Source organism: Bemisia tabaci, chromosome 4, assembly GCF_918797505.1.
Source record: "Bemisia tabaci chromosome 4, PGI_BMITA_v3".
Classification (NCBI taxonomy): Eukaryota; Metazoa; Arthropoda; class Insecta; order Hemiptera; family Aleyrodidae; genus Bemisia; species Bemisia tabaci.
In genome coordinates, this window is record NC_092796.1 from 56,656,129 (window position 1) to 56,678,650 (window position 22,522).

The window sequence follows — 22,522 nt, forward strand, 5'->3', positions numbered from 1 at the left end:
TCTCGCGAAATATTTCCGATCCGTTCATTAAAGTAAAACTCAGTCGCGGCGAGGAACTGAGCAAGAAAAACTGGATAATTATTCCACACGGATTCCGAGCCCTCCCCCTTCCGTTCCCTGTCTCCGGCCCCGGTCGCCGCTACAATTACATTCCGTTTAAGAAGATGTGGCCGCTCGGCAGGCATTCGGCCAGAAGAAGCATGCTTAATCCGGTCGCCGATCAACCTGCGGTTACGTCCGACTCGGTCTTCTCAAATTGATTTTCATTTTGAGAAGGTAATTATCCAGTTTCCCATGTTGCGGGAACCCCGTTTTGTCCCTGACCACCTCGCTACACGCTTCATGATGATATTAAGATGTTACGCGAATCCGTCGAGTCATCGATGACATCGATGAGCCTCCAATATTATCGGGCCGTTGAGATTTCAATTAGTTACTTTGGTCGGCTTCCAAAGGAGGGAGGGGAAGATGGCGAAATTTTACTGGTAGACCTTCGAGCTAAAGGAGGGGGCCCTCACGTATGTACGAGTAAATTTTAGCAAAAATTCACTACTTACTTAAAACATAATGAATCTGTTATACAATGACAGCGGTTAGGCTCAGTGAATTTGAGTTTCTGTTTAATTTTTCGTTTTATCTACCGGTTGAAAATGCCCTTGTAGTAGCTGCGAAACGTCCCGGTTTTTTATGTTTTATTTTTGTGACCCTTGTCCCTTTTTAAATTGTTTACTTCGTAAGCACGTAAATAATGCCTCTTTTTTTTGTCGTAGAGGGGTGGGACGGTCGCCATGTTTCTTTCTATTATTGATGCTGTCCTGCTTTGAAAAGCTCCTTTTAAGCGATGTTTAAAGGAATTCTCAACATAGCAGGGAAAGCATGAGAGGTCATACAGCTGTTCTTTCGAAAGGGTACACTTTAAAGCTCAACGCGCATCTCCATTCGTCAAATTTATACCCAAATCATTTTGTATTTTTTTCAAAAATCTATGGCGGCCAAAATTTTCCCGTTGTTTTGGAATGCTGAAGGAACTTAAAATTTCCCACGGAGCTAGTCCTTCTGAATATAAGGAAAAAAAGTGATTTTAAAAGTGGACTAATAAGGCTGCAAGAATTGATGATCAAAAAATTGAAGGCAATTATTTGCTTCCAGGTGAAATTCATTCAGGTATTGCACTTTCAGGGACTATATAATATTTTGTGAACTTTTCGAAGGAACATAAGGATACAAGATCAACGGATTTTAACGTAGGGTTATTCATAAGAGTTGATTTTGATTCGATATCGCGTGCAGCATGAAATTTGAATAACGCGAGTGATTGGATCAGATAAACGCTCCGACTTATTGTGGAAGTGGACCCTCTGGGGTTGTGACCATTGAGGGGACAGCAAAATTCGACCTGGTTCAGGTCGAAAAAAAGAAGGTAAATCCAGTTATGGTTGTATGCATCTTCTATTTCATACTACAACTCTTCTCAAAGCAGCATCGAAAAAAGGGGAACACTGTCGCGTTAAGGAAAAACGCCGCATGAACATTCGAGAGTTGCCAAGTCTCATCCGATAAAACATGTATTTTTGAAGAAAGCTATGCATATTTTTCTTGCAGATTTCTTCAAATATTTTAGATTACGTTGAGAACGCAATTACCTGAAAGATCGTCGTTAATCTAATGAAAAAACGTAACTAACTCCATCTCGACGCTGCAAAACTTCTACTTGCAAATTATACTTTCACTGGGAAATATTTGAGAGATTTGTATTGAATATTTCATCGATTTTTCTTCTGATAACACCCAATACCGAAAAAGAAGTGTTAGGGGTTACCCCCTAATATTGCCGTACTACCCCAATTCTTTGGATGATACGGACATTTCCGAGTAATTATCCGCATTTCAGTCAAGGTAGCATCGCCTAAACCCTTAACAGGGTTAGTAACCTAATTAATTGGGGTACTACCACAATTAATTGGGAATTTTCAAGTTGGGGTTAATCCCCTACCTCCTTTTTTTCCGTGAAAAATCACCAAAATTTTGGATAGAAATTGCTAAATCATATTTTTGTAAAAAATTGGACGATTATGTCAATTTTACAGCCTAGGAATGGACTAACGAAATGTGAGGGGAAAATTCACAATTTTCCCAGTGAAATCGTTTCTTATCGCAGGAAGTACGGCAACATCTGAAGGCTCTTATGGCGTTTTTCCTCAGCACGTTGGAGTAGGAAGAAAGGGGAAAAAAGTCGAGACGAAGCGTCCATTGAGAGCGGTTACGCTAGCAGGGAGATCGGGGGTCGCGTCAGCTCATTAGAGGCCTATTATGTCAGTGCAATTTTCACTCACTTAATCCGATGGTCGGATCGAATCAGATGGAATCGGTGATCGGTCGGATGCGGTGAATCGTGCAAACGCCAGGTTGAACGACTCGGCTCGGAGCTGCCCGGCCGGCCGGCCTTCGCAGTTCTGCCCGAGCACGTGGGAGGGGGTGTCGGGGTGCGCTGCCCCCCTCCGCGGTCCCCCCGCGACTCGGCGTCCCCGTTTTCGTCCCCGTCCGTGCGTCACCTAGGTGCGCGTGGGTGATTTCTGGGTTCCCACCGCCCGACCGGTCCCAGTCCCCGAGGAGGCTCCGCGCATTCCTGGCCGGAGCATGAAAGACGGGACCGGTTCTATCTGGATTCGGACCGAGCCGGTCCCTCGTTCGCGAGGGGTGAGCGCGGCGATGCGGGTAATAAGTGGTGCGGTAATCCCGCGGCAAGGTAGCGGAAATATCCCTGCAGGCAATTGGAGTTCCCTTTTGAGCAGAGTTGAGACATCCCAGGGTCTCGTGTCATAAACGGTTAGAAGGTTAGACAGTGTGTGAATATTTCGCAATCAGGGTGTCTAGCATCAGGATTTTCCCGATTCTATCAGGATTCGAGGGAAAATCAGTCGTAAAATCAGGATTTGAGGAAAGTCGGCCGTCCGATCGGATTTTTTCATTGAGCTATTTTTGCGGAGTTGCACTCGAAATCAGGATTTGGAAAAATTATGAAATCCGGATTTAGCAGTAAAAAATTAGGATTTCTTCCAATGGAGGTACCAAAAAATTAGCGAATTTTTCTGTTGAGGAAGTATTGAATACCTCGGAAATGTACCGAAAAGGTACTGTAAAAATACTGACTTTTGGCCAGCCTGTTTGAGTAGCCACCCTGAAGATGTTCATGATGTTTAGCCAAGAGGAGCCGATCTCTGTTTTCGGGTCTGAGGAATTAGATCCATGGCCTGGTGTCGAACTTGGCGGAGTTGGCAGGCGTTGGAATTCTCGCGACGGATTCGACGACGATAATCCAGCCATTGGACGGAGCATCTCGAATCCTCGTCGCCCTTTGGTTCCCCCGCCTCGCCTCCCGCCTCCATTAGTATGCACATATTTTAATCTCGCCGTCCTAGAAGCCTGGGTCTCTGCCCCTCCATTTTTAATAATCATCTATCAGCCCCATCCTCTCCTCCCAGAGATAGGCGGACTTAGAATTCTTGAAAAGTAAATACCAATTATTGACTCGGCCTCTTGCATTCGGCTGAAACCCCCGATGAGCACGCATGGAACAGTCCCTAAGTTTGCACTGCCGTTCGAAGGGAAAACGCCGTATGAACATTTAAGAGTTGCCAAATTTCCTCCGATAAATTGTTTATTATCAAAGAAAGTTATGAATATTCTTCCTTAAAATTTTCGGGAACTTTAGCAGAGACTACGAGAAAAAATATCTGAAAAATTAGAAGAAAAATATTCATAAGGTTATCAGGAAATTCGTATTTTATCGAAGGAAATTTGGCAACGCCTTAAGTTTCGTACGGCGTTTTTCCATAGGACGGCAGTGCGGGTTATTCACAGTGGTCTCTGTGATCTTAATTTGTTTTACAGTTCGCAAGGTTTCTAGACCCTGGAAAACCTGGAAAGTTAGGGAATGCATAGGAAAATTCCTCTGTCGAGAAGCTACAGTAAAAGATCGATTACTAAGGTGTTCGTTGTAAAGACCCTGCCTATCGATCCTTTTCCATAGGTTTAAATGATATTTCAATCTTATACATCGCAAAGCACGCCACGCCACGCACTGGCCTTTATTCATCGTTTCGGAGTTCTATGATGATTTACTTTCAAAATCACCATCTTTCGGCTGATATTATTCTGAAAGATACCTTTCTCTCTGATGAATTTTGAAACAATGGATATTGAAATCGATACAATCACATTTTTGCTGAAACAGAAATCATGGTTTTTTTAATCGATCTCCGGAAAAAACATATCTCTTTGATCTGGAGTCTAGACTCTTTTTGAAGAACAACTACTCTCGACTCAATCGGATCTTTGGTTGAACCAGAAGGAAATCCACTTAAATTAGAGGGTTGGCTCTCGATTCAAGAAAAATCCGATTGAATCAAGAGTATTTTTTCTGGCCAAATTTTTCAAGAGTCTGGATTCTGGACCCAAGAGATTTTTCCCAGTGATTAATGACTATTTTCTGGGGTTTTTTTTCTTCTTTTTTTCTAGGAGCGAAGAAGCGGAATTTTCCAGAGCTTTGGTGCAAGCAGGAGGTGAATTTTTGACGGACAAGTATCTTTTCTGGTCAAATTTTTTAATAGTCTCTACTGCGAATCCAAGAGATGCTTTTCCAGTGATTAACGATTTTTTTCTTCTTCTTCTTTAAAATGAGGTTTTCGGAATTTTCCATAGCTTTTCCAACGGAGGGGAATTTTCGCGGAACTGTTGCCGAGCCGCGAGAGCGCGAAAAGAGGAGAAAACTCGGTCGATGACGCGGTCGTGAAACCTGGAGTGGAAGCGGATGTCGGACGTTGAGTGCATAAACAGCCGGAAAAAGCTCCGAGCTTAAGCGCGCCTAATAATAGATTGTTCGCTAACAAACCCTAAACAGCCGTAGCACCCACCCATGGATACAAATCCTCGGTTGTTCGGCCGCGAGGTGGGTCCCGTTCATCGGAACCACCGCACATCACAGATCAAGATAAAAATCACTCTTCATGACTCTGTGGTCAACTGGATCGCATTTAGCACAAAAGAACCAGCGCTTAAACAGTGTTGGAAAAATGTTGCTTCCTCATAATTATCTAGAAAATCTCCCAGATTAGCAAATAGTTTTGGCCTCCTACCCAAAAATTGTTAATTTTAAAGGAAAATAATTGTGTAAATTTTAAAACTGTAGATATAATAAGTATTTTTAAAAGTAAAGGAGAATCAGCACGATTTTGAAAACACTGTAATTGCGCTGGTTCCTTTTTGCTAAATGCGATCCTAATGAGGTTGCAATTTTCTTTTCTGTTTAGCTAAGGGATGAAATTAATTCGGTGTTTTTTTAGATAATATAATTCCTTTTCGTTTATTACGTCGCTCCTCTTACGGAAGGGCGTTACTCGATTTTCGCGTAAACCCCAGAAAGCATGGCTTTATGTTTAAAACAGAGCTCTCGCGGAAATTGAGGTACGTTCTTACGCACCGAAAATGGAAGAATATTCGAAATTGGATTCGAAACCAACATGCAACTTTTTTTCAACGCCGCGGTGGGCTGGTTGCATACGCTCGTTTCTGCCGGTGAAATGTCCCATGGCTTTCGCGAAAGGGTACACATAGAATATGCAAAGTTGGGTTTGGGCTCAACATGCAGCTATTTTAACTCCGCAGTGAGCCTGGTTGCATACGCTCGAGGAAAACACTGATTACATCTGCACCGCCAGAGCCGTGCTTACATCGCGAGCGCGCATAGGTTGTGAGCAGATCTCAGATTTCGCCGGCAAAATCTAGCGTATGCAACCCGGCCCATCGCGGAGTTGAAATAGTTGCATGGCGGGCTCGAACCCATCTTCGTAGATTCTCTCCTTGCTCGTTGCATTTTTCCGGGCTGAAAGAGCGCTACGTTATCCATGATATTTGAAAAAAAGCTAGGCTTTAGTCGAAATGCTAACTGTAAACATCCTGAGCCGCAAACTGATAGAGTTGCACGTGACGAAGCAAAATACCAATAATCAGCTCGCAGTCGGAGTCGAGAAATCTGCGAGCCGCAGAGAGTGGTTCCAAATTGCATCGAGGAAAGAGAGGAGGGAATAAAATTAATAAAGCGGTGACCGGACAAGTTGTCAAGTGAGATGAGAAAATTCCGCGGATGTTTGGATCCTGTGACATCACACTTCAAAGCCCGTGTTCAACTTGAAATTGGCGTTGTGGCCAGTGGCTAGGCGAGGACGATCGATTATCGATATTCCCCAGTTTGACGCCATGGTAAAGAATCGATTATCAAGGTGTCGGTTGCGAACACCTTGTTGATCGATCCTTTTCCATAGGATTAAACGGCAGTTGAATCGATTTATCGCCAAGCACGCCGCAGCACTGGTTGTGGCATCTTGTCGCGGGGCTGCGGGCGAATTTCGCGACCTGGCTTTTCACGAATGTGGCGGGGCGGCCGGGCCGTTTAAATGGTTGCCAATTTGAGAAGTGGCTCCGCGCGCGAGCTCAGCAATTTTCGGGTATTAATAGCCGCGGCAGGGCTGTCAGAGCTTTCGTTAGCGACTCCGGCCCGCTCCAGTCAGCAGCTCATTTACAGCTCCAAGTCAGCTGCCAAATTTACCCTTCCAATTCCGCGCCGCCAACATGTCGCGAAAATTCTCCTCCTAGTCCTGTAGACATTAGTGTACACTGGAAAAAAAACACATTGGATCTAGAGCCCAGACTCTTAAAAACATAGACAAGAAAAAATACTTTTGATTCAATCAGATTTAAGCTTAAATTAAGAACCAAACTTCTTAATTTGAGCGGATTTCCTTTTGATTTTAGCAAAAATCTGATTGAATCAAGAATATTTTTTCTTGTCAATGTTTTCAAGAGTCTGGACTCTAGATCCAATGTGTTTTTTTTTCCAGTGTACTGTGCAGGGTGATCCAGAAGTCCTTCGACTGTCGCAGACTTGCCGGCTGTAAGTTATGTACGAATCGAGAGAGGAATTTTAAATTTTGTGAGTGCTCTTTAGTCCAAGGAAACGCCTTTTGGGGGGCCCCCAAACGCAAAGTGGGTCATCCCGAAAAAGGAGGGGTCATACAGGTGGTGCAGAACTTTAGAATTACCCTGTAGACTATATTTTCCCAATTTCTGATGCATTTAGAAAAAGGAAAAGGAGAGGTTTGTCTAAATTATTTTCCCACCTATGAAAATCTTACTTCCTATATCCTTTTTGAAAGCTGGTCGAAGAAAACAAAAATCGTTGCTCCAAGAATGGTTATAGCTGTTGTAGGTGTAACCTACTTTTTAATTCGTAGTTACAATGTTAATTGCGTCTGGTAACAAATATTCCCCAGCTTGGGAGGGGGGAGGGGGTTGGTGTTCGGATGGGGTGTCTAGGGAAGCCTACTCAGAAAAAATATGGAGATTGAGACGATCCAGGAGCCAGAGTATGAGGAGGAATTTTGAGCTAGTTTTACGGAACAAAAATGAAGGTGCCATTCATTGGATAGTGACAGAAATGTCTCGCAGTTCTTTCACGTATCACTAATTTATTTTGAAGAGATCGAGTAGAGCTCCAAAGGGACAGCCCAGCTGGACTCCCCCCAGTTCCGCGGCACGGACCGATGGTTCTGCCCCTGAGAAACCCCTCCCCCTCCCCCTATCGTGCGCAAGTGCAGCCCAAAGTTAAGATCCACTCTCGGGCATTATTTTCCTCAATGAGAGCACTTGTCGCTCATTCCTTTCTTGTTATTCCTCCATTCATCGAATTATCAAGCGGGATTTGCGTCGCTTGTGAAGTGCGAGAACGCGCCCGGCTCGCCTCTTCCAATATCGCGGAGCATTGCATGAATGTGCAGTCTTGCAGAAGAAATTGCATCCCCCCTCCTCGTCCCCTCCCTTTCCCCCCTCTACCCCTCGCCGCCTATCATAGTCCATCGACTGCGACGGCGCACAGTAGATCGAGTAAATGAGAACGGTCGGACATGAAATGTTTGACTAAAACTGCAAATTTTGTTGTTTATTTCGTCACATTTTAAATTTCAAGGGGTGCTTCTTGCGGAAAATTTCACGAGAAAACCATCGGAACAACTTTTGGAACCTCTAAGTTTTGTAAAAACGGAGTAACAAGCGTCTAAAGTTTCCAAATTTTATCCGACCTCTCAATTGACTCTATCCTCTGAGCGGCGATTCAAGGCGATTTTCCGACCACGCCGTGCGAAGTAGTTTCTGCCCCCTCGGTTTGTCGCGCCTGCGTTTTTTTTATGCATAGCTTGATTGGATTATCTTACTCCGGCGATATTTAATAATTCCCCGACGAGTCGAGGAATGCGAGTCGCAAGTTGTTGCACTCGCAGCGCATCGACTCGAAAGAGGAAAAAATCGATGGAGGTTTTCGGGATCGTCTTTCGCGGGCCGTCGAAAGGAAATGATTTGATGTTGCGGCTGTAATATATTCTGACCAGCTCATCGCAATACGGTCGCAATCGTAAAACGGTCCTCATAGCCGTGGGTCGACAATTTCGCTGAATATTTTCGTGTCCATACCCTCGCAGCATGAAGAATTCTTTAGCAAATGCTAGCTGATGGAATGGACCATTGCAATTGGGAAGTATGATGTCTGCTTCAGTATGTACGTACCATTAGTTTTCCAATGCGAATAAGTGTTTTTATGGATGAGACGAGAATCTTAGGCCCAGAATCTACAGATGCTTTTGATCCAGGAGGATTTTATGTTCTTTTTATCCCCCTCATTTTGGCATTTATATTCGAAGTTCCAACACTCAACAATTGAAACAGCGCAACGGTTTGTTGCTCAGGGATGTGTGGGGACCCTGATCATTCACGGTTCCTAGTCCTTGACATTTCTTATGGAATAGTTTTGTATGAGATGGCTCTCCTCCACCCACCTTGTGACGGTCATAGCGTCACTAGGTGGCATCTACCCTACTATGCAAGAAAAAAACGCGCCGTATGAGCCTTCAAATACTGCCACAGTATCTTTGACAAAATTCGTATCTTCCGGGGAACCCGTGAATATTTTTCCTCCAATTTTTCAGAGAATTTTATTCGCGATAAGTATTGAATTACTTGCAAATTTCAAGAGAAAGTGCTCATTACTTTCCTCGAGAATAATCATCTCCTCACTGAAAAAAAAAAAAAAAAAAAAAAAAAAAACCACATTGGATCTAGAGTCCAGACTCTTGAAAACATCGACAAGGAAAAATACTTTTGATTCAATCGGATTTTTTCTCGAATCAAATCGAAATCCGCTCAAATTAAGATGCTTGGTTCTTGATTTAAGCTAGATTCTGATCGAATCAAGAGTACTTTTTCTTGTCGATGTTTTCAAGAGTCTGGACTCTAGATCCGATGTGTTTTTTTCCCCAGTGCTGGGTTGAAATTTGGCAACATTCGAATGTTGATACGACGTTTTTCCCAGGACGGCAGTAACCGGGAACGGATGCGGCGGGTCTTGGGAGCCGTAGCGGTAATGCGCGCCCTGGGCGCTGGCAGCGATGCGGCCGGCCGGCGCGAAGCGCTGCGTTGGTTGACCCACCTGGACTACATTCGGATCCGAGCGCGAGATGTGGATATTGAAATGCTAATGACCAGGGCCTTCGCCTCGCCTCGGCGTCACGCTGCTCACAATGCTCGCGGAGCGCTAATAGAGACTTAACGCCCGTTTACAGCTCCCAAATTATGTCAGCAACCGCCCGGATCCGAATGTAGCATTGTAGCAGGTCCCATAACAGCGTCCCGACTCGCTCGTAAATCCCGGGAGCCCCCCGGGTGAGGGGGGAGGGGGGGGGGGTGGTCGTAACTGGTATCCTATCAAATTTACCGCACCTGGGTGATGACTCCTCTCGCTCGATGACTATATTACTCCCGAATGTCCGGACGCCTACCAAGGAGGAAATCTCCCGAAGGAGTGCCTTTGCTTTGCTGCCGTGCTAAGGAAGAACGCCGTATGAACCTTCAGGCGTTGCCAAATTTTCTTTGATAAAACACGAATTTCCTGGTAAACTTCAGAAGATTTTCTTTCCAGTTTTTCTGATAATTTTGTTCGCAATTTCCCCCAAAGTTCCTGAAAATTTCATGGAAAAATATTCATAATTTTCTTTAAAAATAACCATTTTATCGAAGGAAATTTGGCAACTCTCGAATATTCATACGGCGTTCTTCCTTAGCATGGCAGTTTGGACGGTACACACGGTTCCAGGGTGTCTACCACCCTTGAATACCGGAAACCATCGGGAAATTGTATGCCATCAGCGGACTCATCGTAGAAATTGATAGACAAAGTGATAGACAAAGAAGACATTAGGAGTATGGAGGGATCCTATTGGTTGAAATGGATAGTTTTTATAGACTAAGGGAGTGAATGATGGACTAACTATCGGGTCACTTGTGGGTTGCCGTTACTTAGTCTATTACGCACGTCCTTTGTCCATTGGAATTACCCGCTTTCACCAATAGAATCCCTCTATATCCTGTTTGTCTTCTTTGTATGTGGCTTTGTCTATCAATTTCAATAATTAGCCCGTAGAAAAGAATAGTCAAGTATCAGGAAAATCGGCCACGAATAGGAAATTCAGAGTGAGCCAAACATTTTTCAACTACTTGTAGTTAATCACGTATGCGAAAGTGAACCATGTGATGCTATTGATCGAGTTTGTTGGGTTGCAAAATCAAACGAGTGTCAATTTATTCGCTCAAAAAATCAGGAAATTTTATTTAAAATAGCAGAAAACTCTAAACTGAAATTTTAGTAAACACTCTGGATACACCCGTGGCAAAGGTGAATTAACTATTCTGGAAGGAAGGGATTTTCTCACCGAAAGTTGACTCACAAAACACTTCTACCCTCTGTCATGGGAAATGCGGAAATGCAATGAATGATGATCGACAACGGAATGATGAGCACAATTTATTTAGCATTCTTGTGTAGTAATACCTTTTTTTAATTTTGTTTTGAAAAGTGAAGTTAAATACGACCGTAGCGGTAATTTCGAATTTATTCATGTTTCAGGTGCAAATTTAAGGATATGTTCACCAGGACTGACTTGCTGCACGAAGGAGATGGAGGATAGATTTAGTGATGACTCTGGAAAGCACTACCACACACTCCTCAAAGAATCACTCTCTGCTCTAAGCTCTATGTTGAAATCGCGGGCGAAGAAACTAGATGGTAAAATATTGTATTCTACTTTGTTTTCGAAATCTCTCTTCTTTTCGTTTTTCTTTAGTTTTTTCCAAGTATATTGTAATGTATTGTTAACATTTCTAGCTGAAGAGAAGAGTGTTCAAACCTTGCAAAGTTGCATCTACGACAGTAATAAAATCATAGGCTACATCTTTAAAAATTAAATTTTGCAAAATTCAGCGAGGTCCCCCTGAGGATCTGTTACTTCAGAGCTTAAAATGTTCATGAGTTATTTTGAAAGCTTCCTAATAATTTTTGATTTTGGTGTGAAATGCCTCTCTTGAAATTTTTGTGAAACTTTACCTACATAATTTTGTCTGAAAGAATATAGAAGATTTAGAGGAACTTAAACCAAATTTTGCAAGCATTTAGGTGAAGAATTAGATTGACGATTGGATTCGTTTCAAAGGAAGCGCAACATCGAATCTACAAATTTCCTCAGGATAGTGATTTTCCTAATCGTCCTTGGAACGGAAACATATGACAGTTCTGTGTAATTCAAGTTCAGTGTAATTTTGACAGTTCTTCGTTAAATTTGGCATGCCGTATGTAATAGCCAATTCAATCATGCCAAACATTTACGAAGCTTAGGTTTAATTTTATGTCGCCAAAAGCTAAATGATTTTATTTTCTTTTGCAGACTTATTCAAAACGTTGATGGCAACTTCGAAACGAGACTTCGACTCAATGTTCAAACAAACTTATGGACAAATTTATGAGCAAAACTCGGGAATTTTTTTAGACTTGTATGACGAGATTGAAAAGTACTTCAGTACCGGTCGCGTTAATCTTTCAGCCACATTAGAGAATTTTTTCAAGATCCTTGGAGAAAAAATGTTCTATGTGATGAATGTCCAGTATAAGTTCGATGAAAAGTAAGTCCCTTATAACACTGTCACTGTATTTTAAGCACTTCCTTAGTTCATATACAATTAATTCCAGTTCCTTGTCCAAAGTGATGCCCATCTGCAAGGATTAGATCACATCACCAGTCATTTTAAAAAAGGACTGTTTAGGGCTAAGACCCTTACCGACACTTTCTAAATTTAAAATCAATTCATTTCAATGAAAGAAGAAAATTTGTATCACAATGTTATGAAATATTTAAAAACGCAAGTTAGAATTGCAATAAACCTTAAAAATCTGATAAGTAAGGCAAATCTCAGCAATGTCAGAAAATTTTTCAAAAAATCTACGGAATAATCGAGAGAAATTGCTCCAATGATTGTAATCAATTAATATCCATCTTTCTCTCTCTGTAATTTTTTACCCCTTTCGTTAATATAAATTGAACTGGATTCCAAAGCGAAATTATTTATTTTCGGCATTTTATAAAAAATTCAGGAACTGTGAAGAGGAAGTCTAAATTTTGTTTGTTTGCTTCGTGTCTAAAAATCTAACAAGTTTCCGAATCTGATTTTAACATTAATGCCAAGAAATCTTTAATGGCACTTTATTTATTGAATAGTTCTGAGAGACCAAACGTGGACCATATTTATTTATATCTTTGTTATTCTTTTTTCAGGCACCAAGCATGTCTTTCAGAACACCTGACGGAGCTTCATCCATTCAAGGATGCACCTACTATTTTCATTAGTCAAGTTAGAAGATCACTAATTGCTTTTAGGACTTTGACACAGTCGCTAAGTGCTGCAAGTGAAGTAGCGAGCAATATGATGAATGTAAGTTCTGTTTGTCGCATTTGTTGTAGTTTCTAGTTTTTGGTATTGAAAATGTTAATCTATAACAACTGTTAGTGCATTCCAGTACTAAGAACAATAATCCTAGGGGGTGTAATTTTTCCGAGAAAAGAGTGAAGATGAGGAAGAGAAGTAGATTCAAAATGCTAACATATCTCATAGAACTCCTTGCAACTGTTTTTTTCTGAGAAAACTTACCTTAAATAACTAACACTGTACCTGCTCTGAGAAAGCCAAGCCATGTATTGAAGTAAAGTTTTTAAGAAGTTCCTATGCGTAGTAGCTCTTAAGTATAGTTCTATTTTATTACAGAGAGAAAAAAAATTAAAATTGTATACCTGTTTGTATATTTATTTGCACCTATTGTTTTTAAATTCATAGATTCTGTTGTAAGAATTAAATGCTTCTCTATAAATTGTTTTTGGAAATCAGTCTATTTAATGCTCTTCTCGCAATGTCCATGAGGAACCTCAACAGGTATTGCTTTAGTTATTATTTTGTCTAACGGTATGTTTTACTTTGATATTTTGCAGCTGAATCCAACCGGTGAATGTTACAAAGTGGTAGCCAAAATGCAAAGATGCTCACTTTGTCAGGGTTATCCAGATCTCAAGCCGTGTAATAATTATTGTGTCAATGTGATGAAGGGATGTCTTGCTAATCATGCAGCTCTGGACTATGATTGGGGCCAGTTTGCCGGTAAGATTTTGGGTTTTATTTTGAAGGAGACATTTTGTAGGGAGGCAAGCCTTAAGCTAAATCAATCTTTCGTAAGGATGTTCAATGTTAATTTTGCGATGCAAGACAATTACTTTTTTACCTTCAAAAAGTTTAAGGGATATCATAGAAAACTAAGCCTGATTTCACCTCCTCCTGGTAAACTTAACCCCTGGTCGAAGCAAAACTTTTTATGTCTCTATTGGACATCGGGAAGTAAAATCTTAACCTGGAGAAAGGCTGCTAAAAAAGGAAATTTTAAAAACTGAGACGTTTTAAGATATTAGAGCCTCATTTCCAACCGCGCTATAAGAAAAAAAAATTAAACCCCCCAAAAAAGCAATTTATTGTTTTTGTATTATCATAGTTTATTTTAGCAAAACCTTGTACGAGTAGAAGGTTTTGTCTCAAGTTCTTATTGTCTTGAATTATTTTGAATTTTTTTTTTATCAGACTCCACATTATTTCATATTATTTTTCAATTTCAGGGAGTATGAATTTACTGGTGGTTAAACTGAGTGAACCTTACGATCTTGAAGCCGTAGTGAAGCCGTTTTATGTAAAAATATCTGAAGCTGTTATGAATTTTCAAGAAAGCGGAACTCAAGTTTCGGAAAAGGTACCTTATTTGTATTTAATTTCCTTGTCTTTCCAAGAAATTTCTGTTTTGTATTTTTTCATCCAATTGGTTTGAATCAAGTATCTCCAGGCATGTTAAACCCTCAACACCTGTCTCTACACTTTGAATCTTAGCCTTTGTAAATCCTACTTTTAATCCTGAGTACCTTACTCTTTATTCTTCCTTCATAATATTTCTACACTGTGCCAGGTAATTTTATTTGAAATTTTACTAAAATCATGAGTATATATCTTTGAAAGTTTCGACGAGGTTCAAGATTCAAATGTCATTTCCAGTGAAAAAATAAGGAATATTCTTCGATATTTGATGACCTTTTTTGATATCAAAATTATATAATTGTAACCAAATTCTAAAAAATTTGAATCACTGAGAAAATATATGAAATTTGATCCAGTGGGCAGAATTCATGAAGAATATAATGTATGGAATATAGGAAATATTCAGACAATGTTGGCATCTTACTATAACTGGTTAAAAATTCTAAAATTTGACCAACTGAATCGTTTTATTGCTAAATCCTGAATTTATTTGTTTCCAATAGGAACCCAACAAAATCAAAGAAAACATATCAAGAATTTTAATCCTCAGAAGACTATGAGCCCTTTTTGAATAGTAATATTGAATAACCTGTGCATGTTAATTTTATGCTGTCAGACAGTCTCTGAATTTTGCTAATGTCAATAATTGTATTGTTTCAGATTTTCTCCCAATGTGGCCGACCCTCCATACGTAGGCGGAGAGACGCAGTCTTAGACCATGAAGTATCCCACAAAGAAGATGATGAAGAAGTAGTTCTAGACTCTCCGAATGGTTATAGTGATCAAAGCTACAACCCTAACTCAGGACGGAAACGCTCGAGTGGAAACAGGAAGAGCAACCGAAATAGGGATAGTCAAGCTGGGGATCCAACGCTGTCGATCCACGGTGATAAAGAGGAAGAGCAGGAGTCGGAACTGAAAAGTATAATCAGAGACATCCAGAACAAAGTCAACGCTACCAGAGATTTTTGGTCGCAACTCCCGTATAGTATTTGTAGCGACGAAGACTTCTCTGCCTCACCGAAAGCGGAGAGTAGCTGTTGGAATGGAACAGATAAAGCCAGGTATGCATTTATCAGCAAAAGCTTCTTTGTCATAGAGGTTCTTAAAATGGGTTGGTTGCGCTGGTTATCTATCATTCTTTGTGTTAAGTAGACTATTTTTCTGATAAATTAAAACAACTATGGGATGGGTAAACTGCTGCTCCACACTGAAATTATCTTGTTCTTCCAGAATTCTGTTGTTATTGTATTGGTGAAAATTTTGTAGATAGTTTGTTTGGGACTTAGTATAATAGAAGGTAAGTATGGAACGCACATTAAAAAAATTACAGGAAATTCAAGGTGATAGTTCAACCGGAAATGAAATCTCCTCATCCATCAGTTGAATAATTTTTTTATTGATTTTTTGCAGGTACACAAAAGAAACAGTAGGAAATGGAATTTCTAATCAACATGATAACCTGGAAGTTACACATGTGCCCAACCCTCTCATAAATGAACAACTCTACTCTCTAAAAACTATCACTAGTCAGTTGAAGAGTGCTTGCAAAGGCTCTGAAGTTGAATGGTTCGATATCGGTAAGTTAAATGAATCTACAGAAACGTCTTTGAGATCTTATTAAGTTCATCCTTTCCAGGGGTGGGGGATAGAAACAAGATTAATTATTTTTGGTAAGAAAAGGAAGGTTGCCTCTGTCCTCCGGATGAAGAGCCCCTTTTTGCAGCCAGTGGCAGTCTGACGATTTTTGTTCCTTTGGAAATGTTATTTGTTTTGATATATTTATTACCCACAAACCTGAGAAATTCAGAAAACTGAAGATAAATTGAAGATGGTCCTCCTAAGAAGAAGATGTTTCAGGTTTTGTAATGTTCAGCCTCTGTCAATGTTCAGTGGTCAAAAAAAAACTATTTTAGTGCTGTACAGTAAATAAACTTTATGCGAAAATTTTAACAAACCAATGCCTGATATATTTATTTCTATAATACAGTAAGCACTGAATGGTCAACTTATTATGTATAACTCGTCTCTGTTGTCTGTATCGAAGAGATTTAGTATTATTTTGTCCCTACTTAAGGAAAACAAAGCATTCTACAATTTAATTGCTGTAGCAATTATTTTAGGTATCTTTGTTTTATTGTAATAGATTTACTTTTCAGTTACGAAATTCTCTTGAATGGAGTATAATTTATTTCTGAATTACTAATGTGATTCTGTGTTTTTCAGAGGACACGTTCAGCTCAGGAAGTGGATCTGGTGGATTTGATCCAGACAACCCAGACATGGAAGTCGGTGCTCCGAACCCTCTTCCAGATGACGAGGATGGTAAAGGCTCCGGAATGAAACCCATGCCGGATGTACCAGAGTTCGATGGAAATGAAAACGATCTCAAGAAGAGGATAGGTAGCATCGATGAAGTTTCAACATTAGCTCCACCTCCTAATCATGAGGACAACGATGTAAAACCCTTGTTCGATGAAAGCAAGGTCAAGTACAATATCTCGTCATCAGGCAAAGCCACAATAACAGAGAAACTGACACTGAATAGGGCGCTCGCCTCTTACTTGTTACCTGTAGTTGTTGTCTGGATTGGAAATTCATTCACGGAATGGGTTCAGTTGTTGTAAGCTTAGTCATTTTCAAATCTCGTGTTAGTCGGTTTTAATTTCTTGTTTCTGGAAATAGCCATTTCTCAGCTTTTGTGAAAAGTTCCTAATTTATTGTTAAGTCTGCGCCACAAGAATTTATGAATTATTGCATCAGCTTCTTCGAAAGTCTATTTTATGTGAGCACTGCTGTTCTGTTCATTTTAATCACAATGACTCCCAGCTGGACATGTCCGTTAATCAAACAAAATTTAGGATCCAAGGAAAAACTTCAAAAGCGATCAGTCTGTTTCTTTCCAATCCCTGAGCATCACTTGATCGTTATTCATGGAAACCTGACTTTAATTAAATTTCTTGAGAGCACTGATCCATCTGCTTAAACTTTTTTGCCATATTGTACCTGATCTCAAGATGCGCTCTCTTACAAAATTAAGTAAATTCTTACGTGGGATTTATACCTAAAAAATACATCCAGACATTTTTGAAAATTTCTCACAGTTAAATTTTATTACATTTGTCTTTCAGTACATTTTCTGCACAATTTCCCTGTTACCAATGTTTTGCATTCGAAATGAGTTAATCGCAAAGAGTCTCTTTTCTCATCAGACTCCAGCCTGAATTTTCATGAATGCTGGGTATGAAGTATTTCATAATGTATTTGCCTTAAAACTGAGCAATCAATTTTCTCGAGTACATCTAAATGCCTAGGATAGAGTTTTCAGTTTGATCACTGTAGTTTTTGACTGATACTTATTTTCAACTGCACTAAGTAGTGTGCAAGGCTGTCCGTCGGTACTCACATAATCTAGACTTTCTAGTCAATACTGCCGCCATTTTTTGCCATGTGCTGCACAGAAGCTGTCAGATCACAGACTTTTACATTGTATGCATAAAATTTTAAGAACATCCTTTAGAAGAGGAGGAGATCAGGTTATCGTACCACACTCATCATGAAATCTCAAGCTTTTCATGCAGACAAAAGAATATTTCAGCAGGATTTGCTAGAGGTATATGCCTGATGTTCAGGTTTGTTTCACGAACATATAACTTGAATTTCTTACTTCAGTCAGGAATATCAATTTGATTCGTCCAGTTCATTCCCTCCGTTTGTTGTCTTTCCATTGCTGTTTCCAATTTTCGCTCTGGGATTATCACAAAATTAAAATAACCCAGTCTCTACAATTCGTTCTCTCAGCAAATTCCTGGCTGTAAAATCAATGTAGTTGTAATTCTCTTCAACATTCAACAACATTCTGAGTAATTTCTGTGGTCATATCCTGCTCCTCCTCAGCCATTGTCATCGTTCCTTTGAATTGTTATCATTCACTTTAATCGTATTTTAGTAATAAAATACTCTACTTATTATTGAACAAAAATATTCCTATCCATAAAACAACATGCTTTGCTCATTAAGTGTTTTAAAAGCGTTACAAGACTGAAGGAACTGAATGTTTGAGCAGTAAATTAAATGAATTCACAAGGCAAAAAGAAGCATACCTTGGTAAAATATCAAGTTTTCCTTGCTGGAAAGTGTCGGAGGAATGGTGACTTCACCTTGAGGTGAATGTTCAATCAGAAAGTCAAATTTTGTGTCAATTTATCGTTGTTTATTTTATCGTTATTTTCTTTTTTTATTTATTTTTTTTTTTTAAAAAAAATTAAAGTCAGTGACTGCAAGGATAACTTTTTAAGTCAAGTCCAAAGTAAGCTGCTTCAATAGGATGAGTCAAAGTTTAGTTTTGGGGAAGAGACCAAACAACTTGGTATGCCGATTATGCCTATTACTATGTTGGGATGCTTTAAAGTCGGATGGCAAGTTTGCACTGCAGTGATTTTGCTGTGAAGAAAATTTGGCCGTATTATTTTGTTATTAAATATTTCTGCAGTCTTTTAAAACTATTGTTTTTTGAAATTACAGGTTTTATCATCAACCTCCTCATTTTTAACAAAATGTATAAATTTTTAAACTTGCTACCAAGTTAAGCTCTAACTTTTGGTCCCTTTTCTTTCTCCCTTCTTGGGGATGTAATTATGTCATAAATTAAAGTGTTTGACACTGAATGAAATATAATGCATTCCCATTGATTTTAAAACTGAAGTTAACAAGCAGAATAGATCCACTGAAGTTTCATTATCGTAAAAATGTTACGAAAATTACGTGTGTAATTTTTACGAAAATTTATCATTTTCTCTTTTAATCATTTGTTGAGTTTCAATAATTTTTTGCTTGATATTTATGGGGACTTTATATCGGATACTACACCCTTTTTTTTCGTTATCTTCGTCCTGTCAGAGAAGCTTTTATTTGAATGAGACTTGAAAGGTTTTCATGTAGCAAGGATCACTGTCATTTTCAAAAGCTGAAAAATCATCTCTTCCAATCATTGTAGTCATGAACAAATTGTTGTATAGAAATGAAGAAGGTTGTTTTGGTTGCTCATTAAGCTGTATTGAAAAGTTACCGCTTAATGAGTAAAGTTTTGTAAATATTGTGTTTTGAATTGAATGTGTATAAAAGCAAAATAACAAAATTGTGATATTTGTTTAGTGTTAAACCTTTTTGTATCTATTTTTCTGTTCAATATCATTTTGTGCATAATGTAAATAATCGAGGAATGTGTGCTACGTTCATTTGATTCTTGTGAATCAATAAGTCCAGCTGATGACGCCTGCCAGTATCGAATAGTTGGATTTTCTCGTACATAGATGTGTACTGTCCTTTTAAGGTGGCTAATATTTTGTTTTAATTTAGGCTAGTTTGAGGTCAGCAAGATTGATTACTGACTATAACAAACCGTATGTGCGGCCCGTGATTTTGTGTGGTATTTTTGCCATAAGTATTTTTTTCCACCGAAACCACTTTTTCTTTCTCTGTTTTTTGTTTCGTGTCAGCGCTTCCTCTCGTGAAACTAAAAACACAGGTATTTTTAATAACTGTTTGGATGGATAGTAAGCAAGTTTGTGTCTTGCAGTCAGTTAGCTAAGAGAGTTGTATATTTGTAAAATACTGTTACACTCATCATAATGATTGTAATTCTTCTGAATGAACGCAAAAAATCTATGGAGAAAATCTTGATGCTGGCACCTCGTCAAACTGAAGTTCGTGCTTCCAACCTTCATTTGAGGAAGAAGAATTAACGTCTGTTTATTGACAAGTATTCTAATGCCTCGTAGGCTATTGTTGTGTGGGAGAGGGGACAGTAACTAGATTACACAGATGCAAGCAATATTCAGCAATATCAGCATTTTTGAAAAAAATGTCTGACTTTTTTATGTTTGCTGCTCTTGATCTTCCTCCGTGTTTAGTAACAAATAAAAATCGGTAATTGTTATAATTTATGTGAATAATTGTAAGCGATTTGGCTCTGTACATACGTGGTGACTGATTTTGTAATAATAATAATTAACAAACTACTGATTCCTCTAGGATCACTTACTTACGCATACCAACTTTAACATATACACACACATTCTCTTAACACATACACTCATACTTATACAAACACACACATGACGATAGAAAGTTTTAATTACTACTTTTTAGTATATTATTTCTATTTTTCTTATCATCGGAAATTTTGAGTTTCAATCGTACAACTTTTTAATTTCTCCGTTAATTTATTCATGAATTTATCAGTCCTAAGGATTGGCTATAGAACAATGTCCTATATTCTTTCTTTATTTAAGCACTTATTGTTTATTAATTAATTTATTGACTTTTTTTCTATTTTGACTCAAAAATGATTTGTCTGTGATAATTGTAGGTTTGACTGCTTATTTTAAATATTATTTTTGCATTTATTCATGTCTTTGACTTTCATGATTCATGTGTAATTCTTTTTCTCTCGTCAGAACTACCAATTTTTAATCCGGTACTCTATTCTTGCTTTTGGTGCAAGTCTCATTTGTGGAAGAAGTGGTTTTAAGCCTTTTTAAGCATAGATATTCTTATCAATGTCCTAACTTACAGAAGAAAAAGTTGTGTAATTCACTTACCAGTTTTTGAGTTTGAACTCCATGTTCAACCACACGTCAGCTTTTATTTTCATGTGAATTTTATGAGAGGAATAGAGTGATTCAAAACGCTTGTGTTTCTGATGTGACCCATTACTCAAGAATCATAAAGCTGAAAGTTTACAAATTTCTTTCTACATGTTGACTGGCGTGTCATCAAAATTTGAGCCTTCTCATACTCCTCCTTAACTCCACAATAAAATAGCATACATTATCTGCCAAAGCATGAGTCTGGTGCTCTCTGTTTTAGCTTAGAAGAGTTTTTGAGGAGTGGAGGTGCTCAGACAGACATTACAGTTAGCATGTTGAGGAACTTCTTTCGTACCGTCCTTGGCCTGTCACTGTCAAATCAGTTCAAGCCTTGTTATGTTTTATCAATACTATTCCCTCCTGTAGCTAGTTTTCCATTTTAACTTAATGTTATTATGAAAGAATACTTGTACCTGTTCGTTGATTGATGATGTTGCATAGAGGACAATTTATCGAATCTTGATTTTCAATAATCTATTTCTGTATCTTCTGTGTTAAAAATGGCAACTCAATGGCTAAGGAATAATATCGCCTATTGGACAATTTCTGCAAAAATGAGTTGGCGACATCGCCGCATTCCACAGTAGAAAATATGCAAGCTGTTGTTCTTTGTTTTTCCCAATTCTGCACAGGATTCCTGTAATGACCCTGTAATTTATTAAAAAAAATTGTAAACCTAACCTTTTACAACAAAGATAGCGAAGTCTTTTCTTCCTGATGTAAAGTTGTCAGTTTGCAGATAAGGCGTATTGTTCCTTAGCCATAGAAGTGTTAAAAGTAGAGAGAATTCTCATTTACATTTTGATGATCAACATAGGTTTGAAAAATATCTTATACTGTAAGGAATTGTGTGACTTAAGTGTTGGTCACAATCAGCATCTTGATATCTGAAGCATTGATCTGTTTTCAGATCTTAAGGTGAAGGTTAATTCAAGCAGAGTTCAAATAATCCGGTGATGAAAAGGTTGCCTTCTAGGATGCTAGGTTTTTATTTTATTTTTTTATTGCTTTTGTTTTTTCTCTCACAGTTGGACATTATAAATCTGGAATGATTCTGATAAAGTGACCTTTATTTACCTTATCTAGGTGACATCTAAGGAGTCCAAAATTAGCTAGTTTAAGAATGTTGCTTCTGCCATTTCAATTTTTTTTTTTTTTTTTACCAATCAAAGAATTACATGCTCCCTAATAAATAAAGCCTGAAAGATCCACTAATCAATAGTGAGCTTGAATTAAATATTGGTAACCAGAGAAAAAAATGAAAGAATTAATTTCAATGCAAATTCACCCTATTTTACTCTTGTGTTTTGACCCTACGTTTAAATGTCTTTTGTGCTCTGTGTGGTTATACCAGTTTTTCTTTATAGTACTCTCTTCCTGGTTGTCTTAGCCTTTCGCTTTTAAGTTTGCCTCTCTCAAATTTTTCTCCTTCTCTCCATAGGAACGCCTTAATTCTTGTTGTAAATTCTGTATGTAATTGTGCTGTAGTTGAATAATATCTCAAGTGAAGCTTGTTTCTAAGTTTTCCTGCTTAAATCAATCAGACTTTTTCTTCTTAATTATTTTTGTGAAATAATTATTTTAATGATACTTTTATT

General features: G+C 38.7%; 1 protein-coding gene across 1 annotated transcript in view; it reads left to right on the forward strand.

Moving 5' to 3' along the window:
* LOC109040976 (glypican-6) overlaps window positions 1-22,098 on the forward strand; it is a 97,401-nt gene extending 75,303 nt beyond the window's left edge. The window contains exons 2-9 of the mRNA XM_019057126.2: window positions 11,006-11,164; window positions 11,820-12,054; window positions 12,705-12,861; window positions 13,413-13,578; window positions 14,085-14,215; window positions 14,935-15,338; window positions 15,688-15,854; window positions 16,501-22,098. Of these exons, the coding sequence (XP_018912671.2) occupies window positions 11,006-11,164; window positions 11,820-12,054; window positions 12,705-12,861; window positions 13,413-13,578; window positions 14,085-14,215; window positions 14,935-15,338; window positions 15,688-15,854; window positions 16,501-16,901 (1,820 nt within the window). The 3' untranslated portion in view covers window positions 16,902-22,098. The remainder of the gene's footprint in view (window positions 1-11,005; window positions 11,165-11,819; window positions 12,055-12,704; window positions 12,862-13,412; window positions 13,579-14,084; window positions 14,216-14,934; window positions 15,339-15,687; window positions 15,855-16,500) is intronic.
* Window positions 22,099-22,522: the final 424 nt, after the last annotated feature.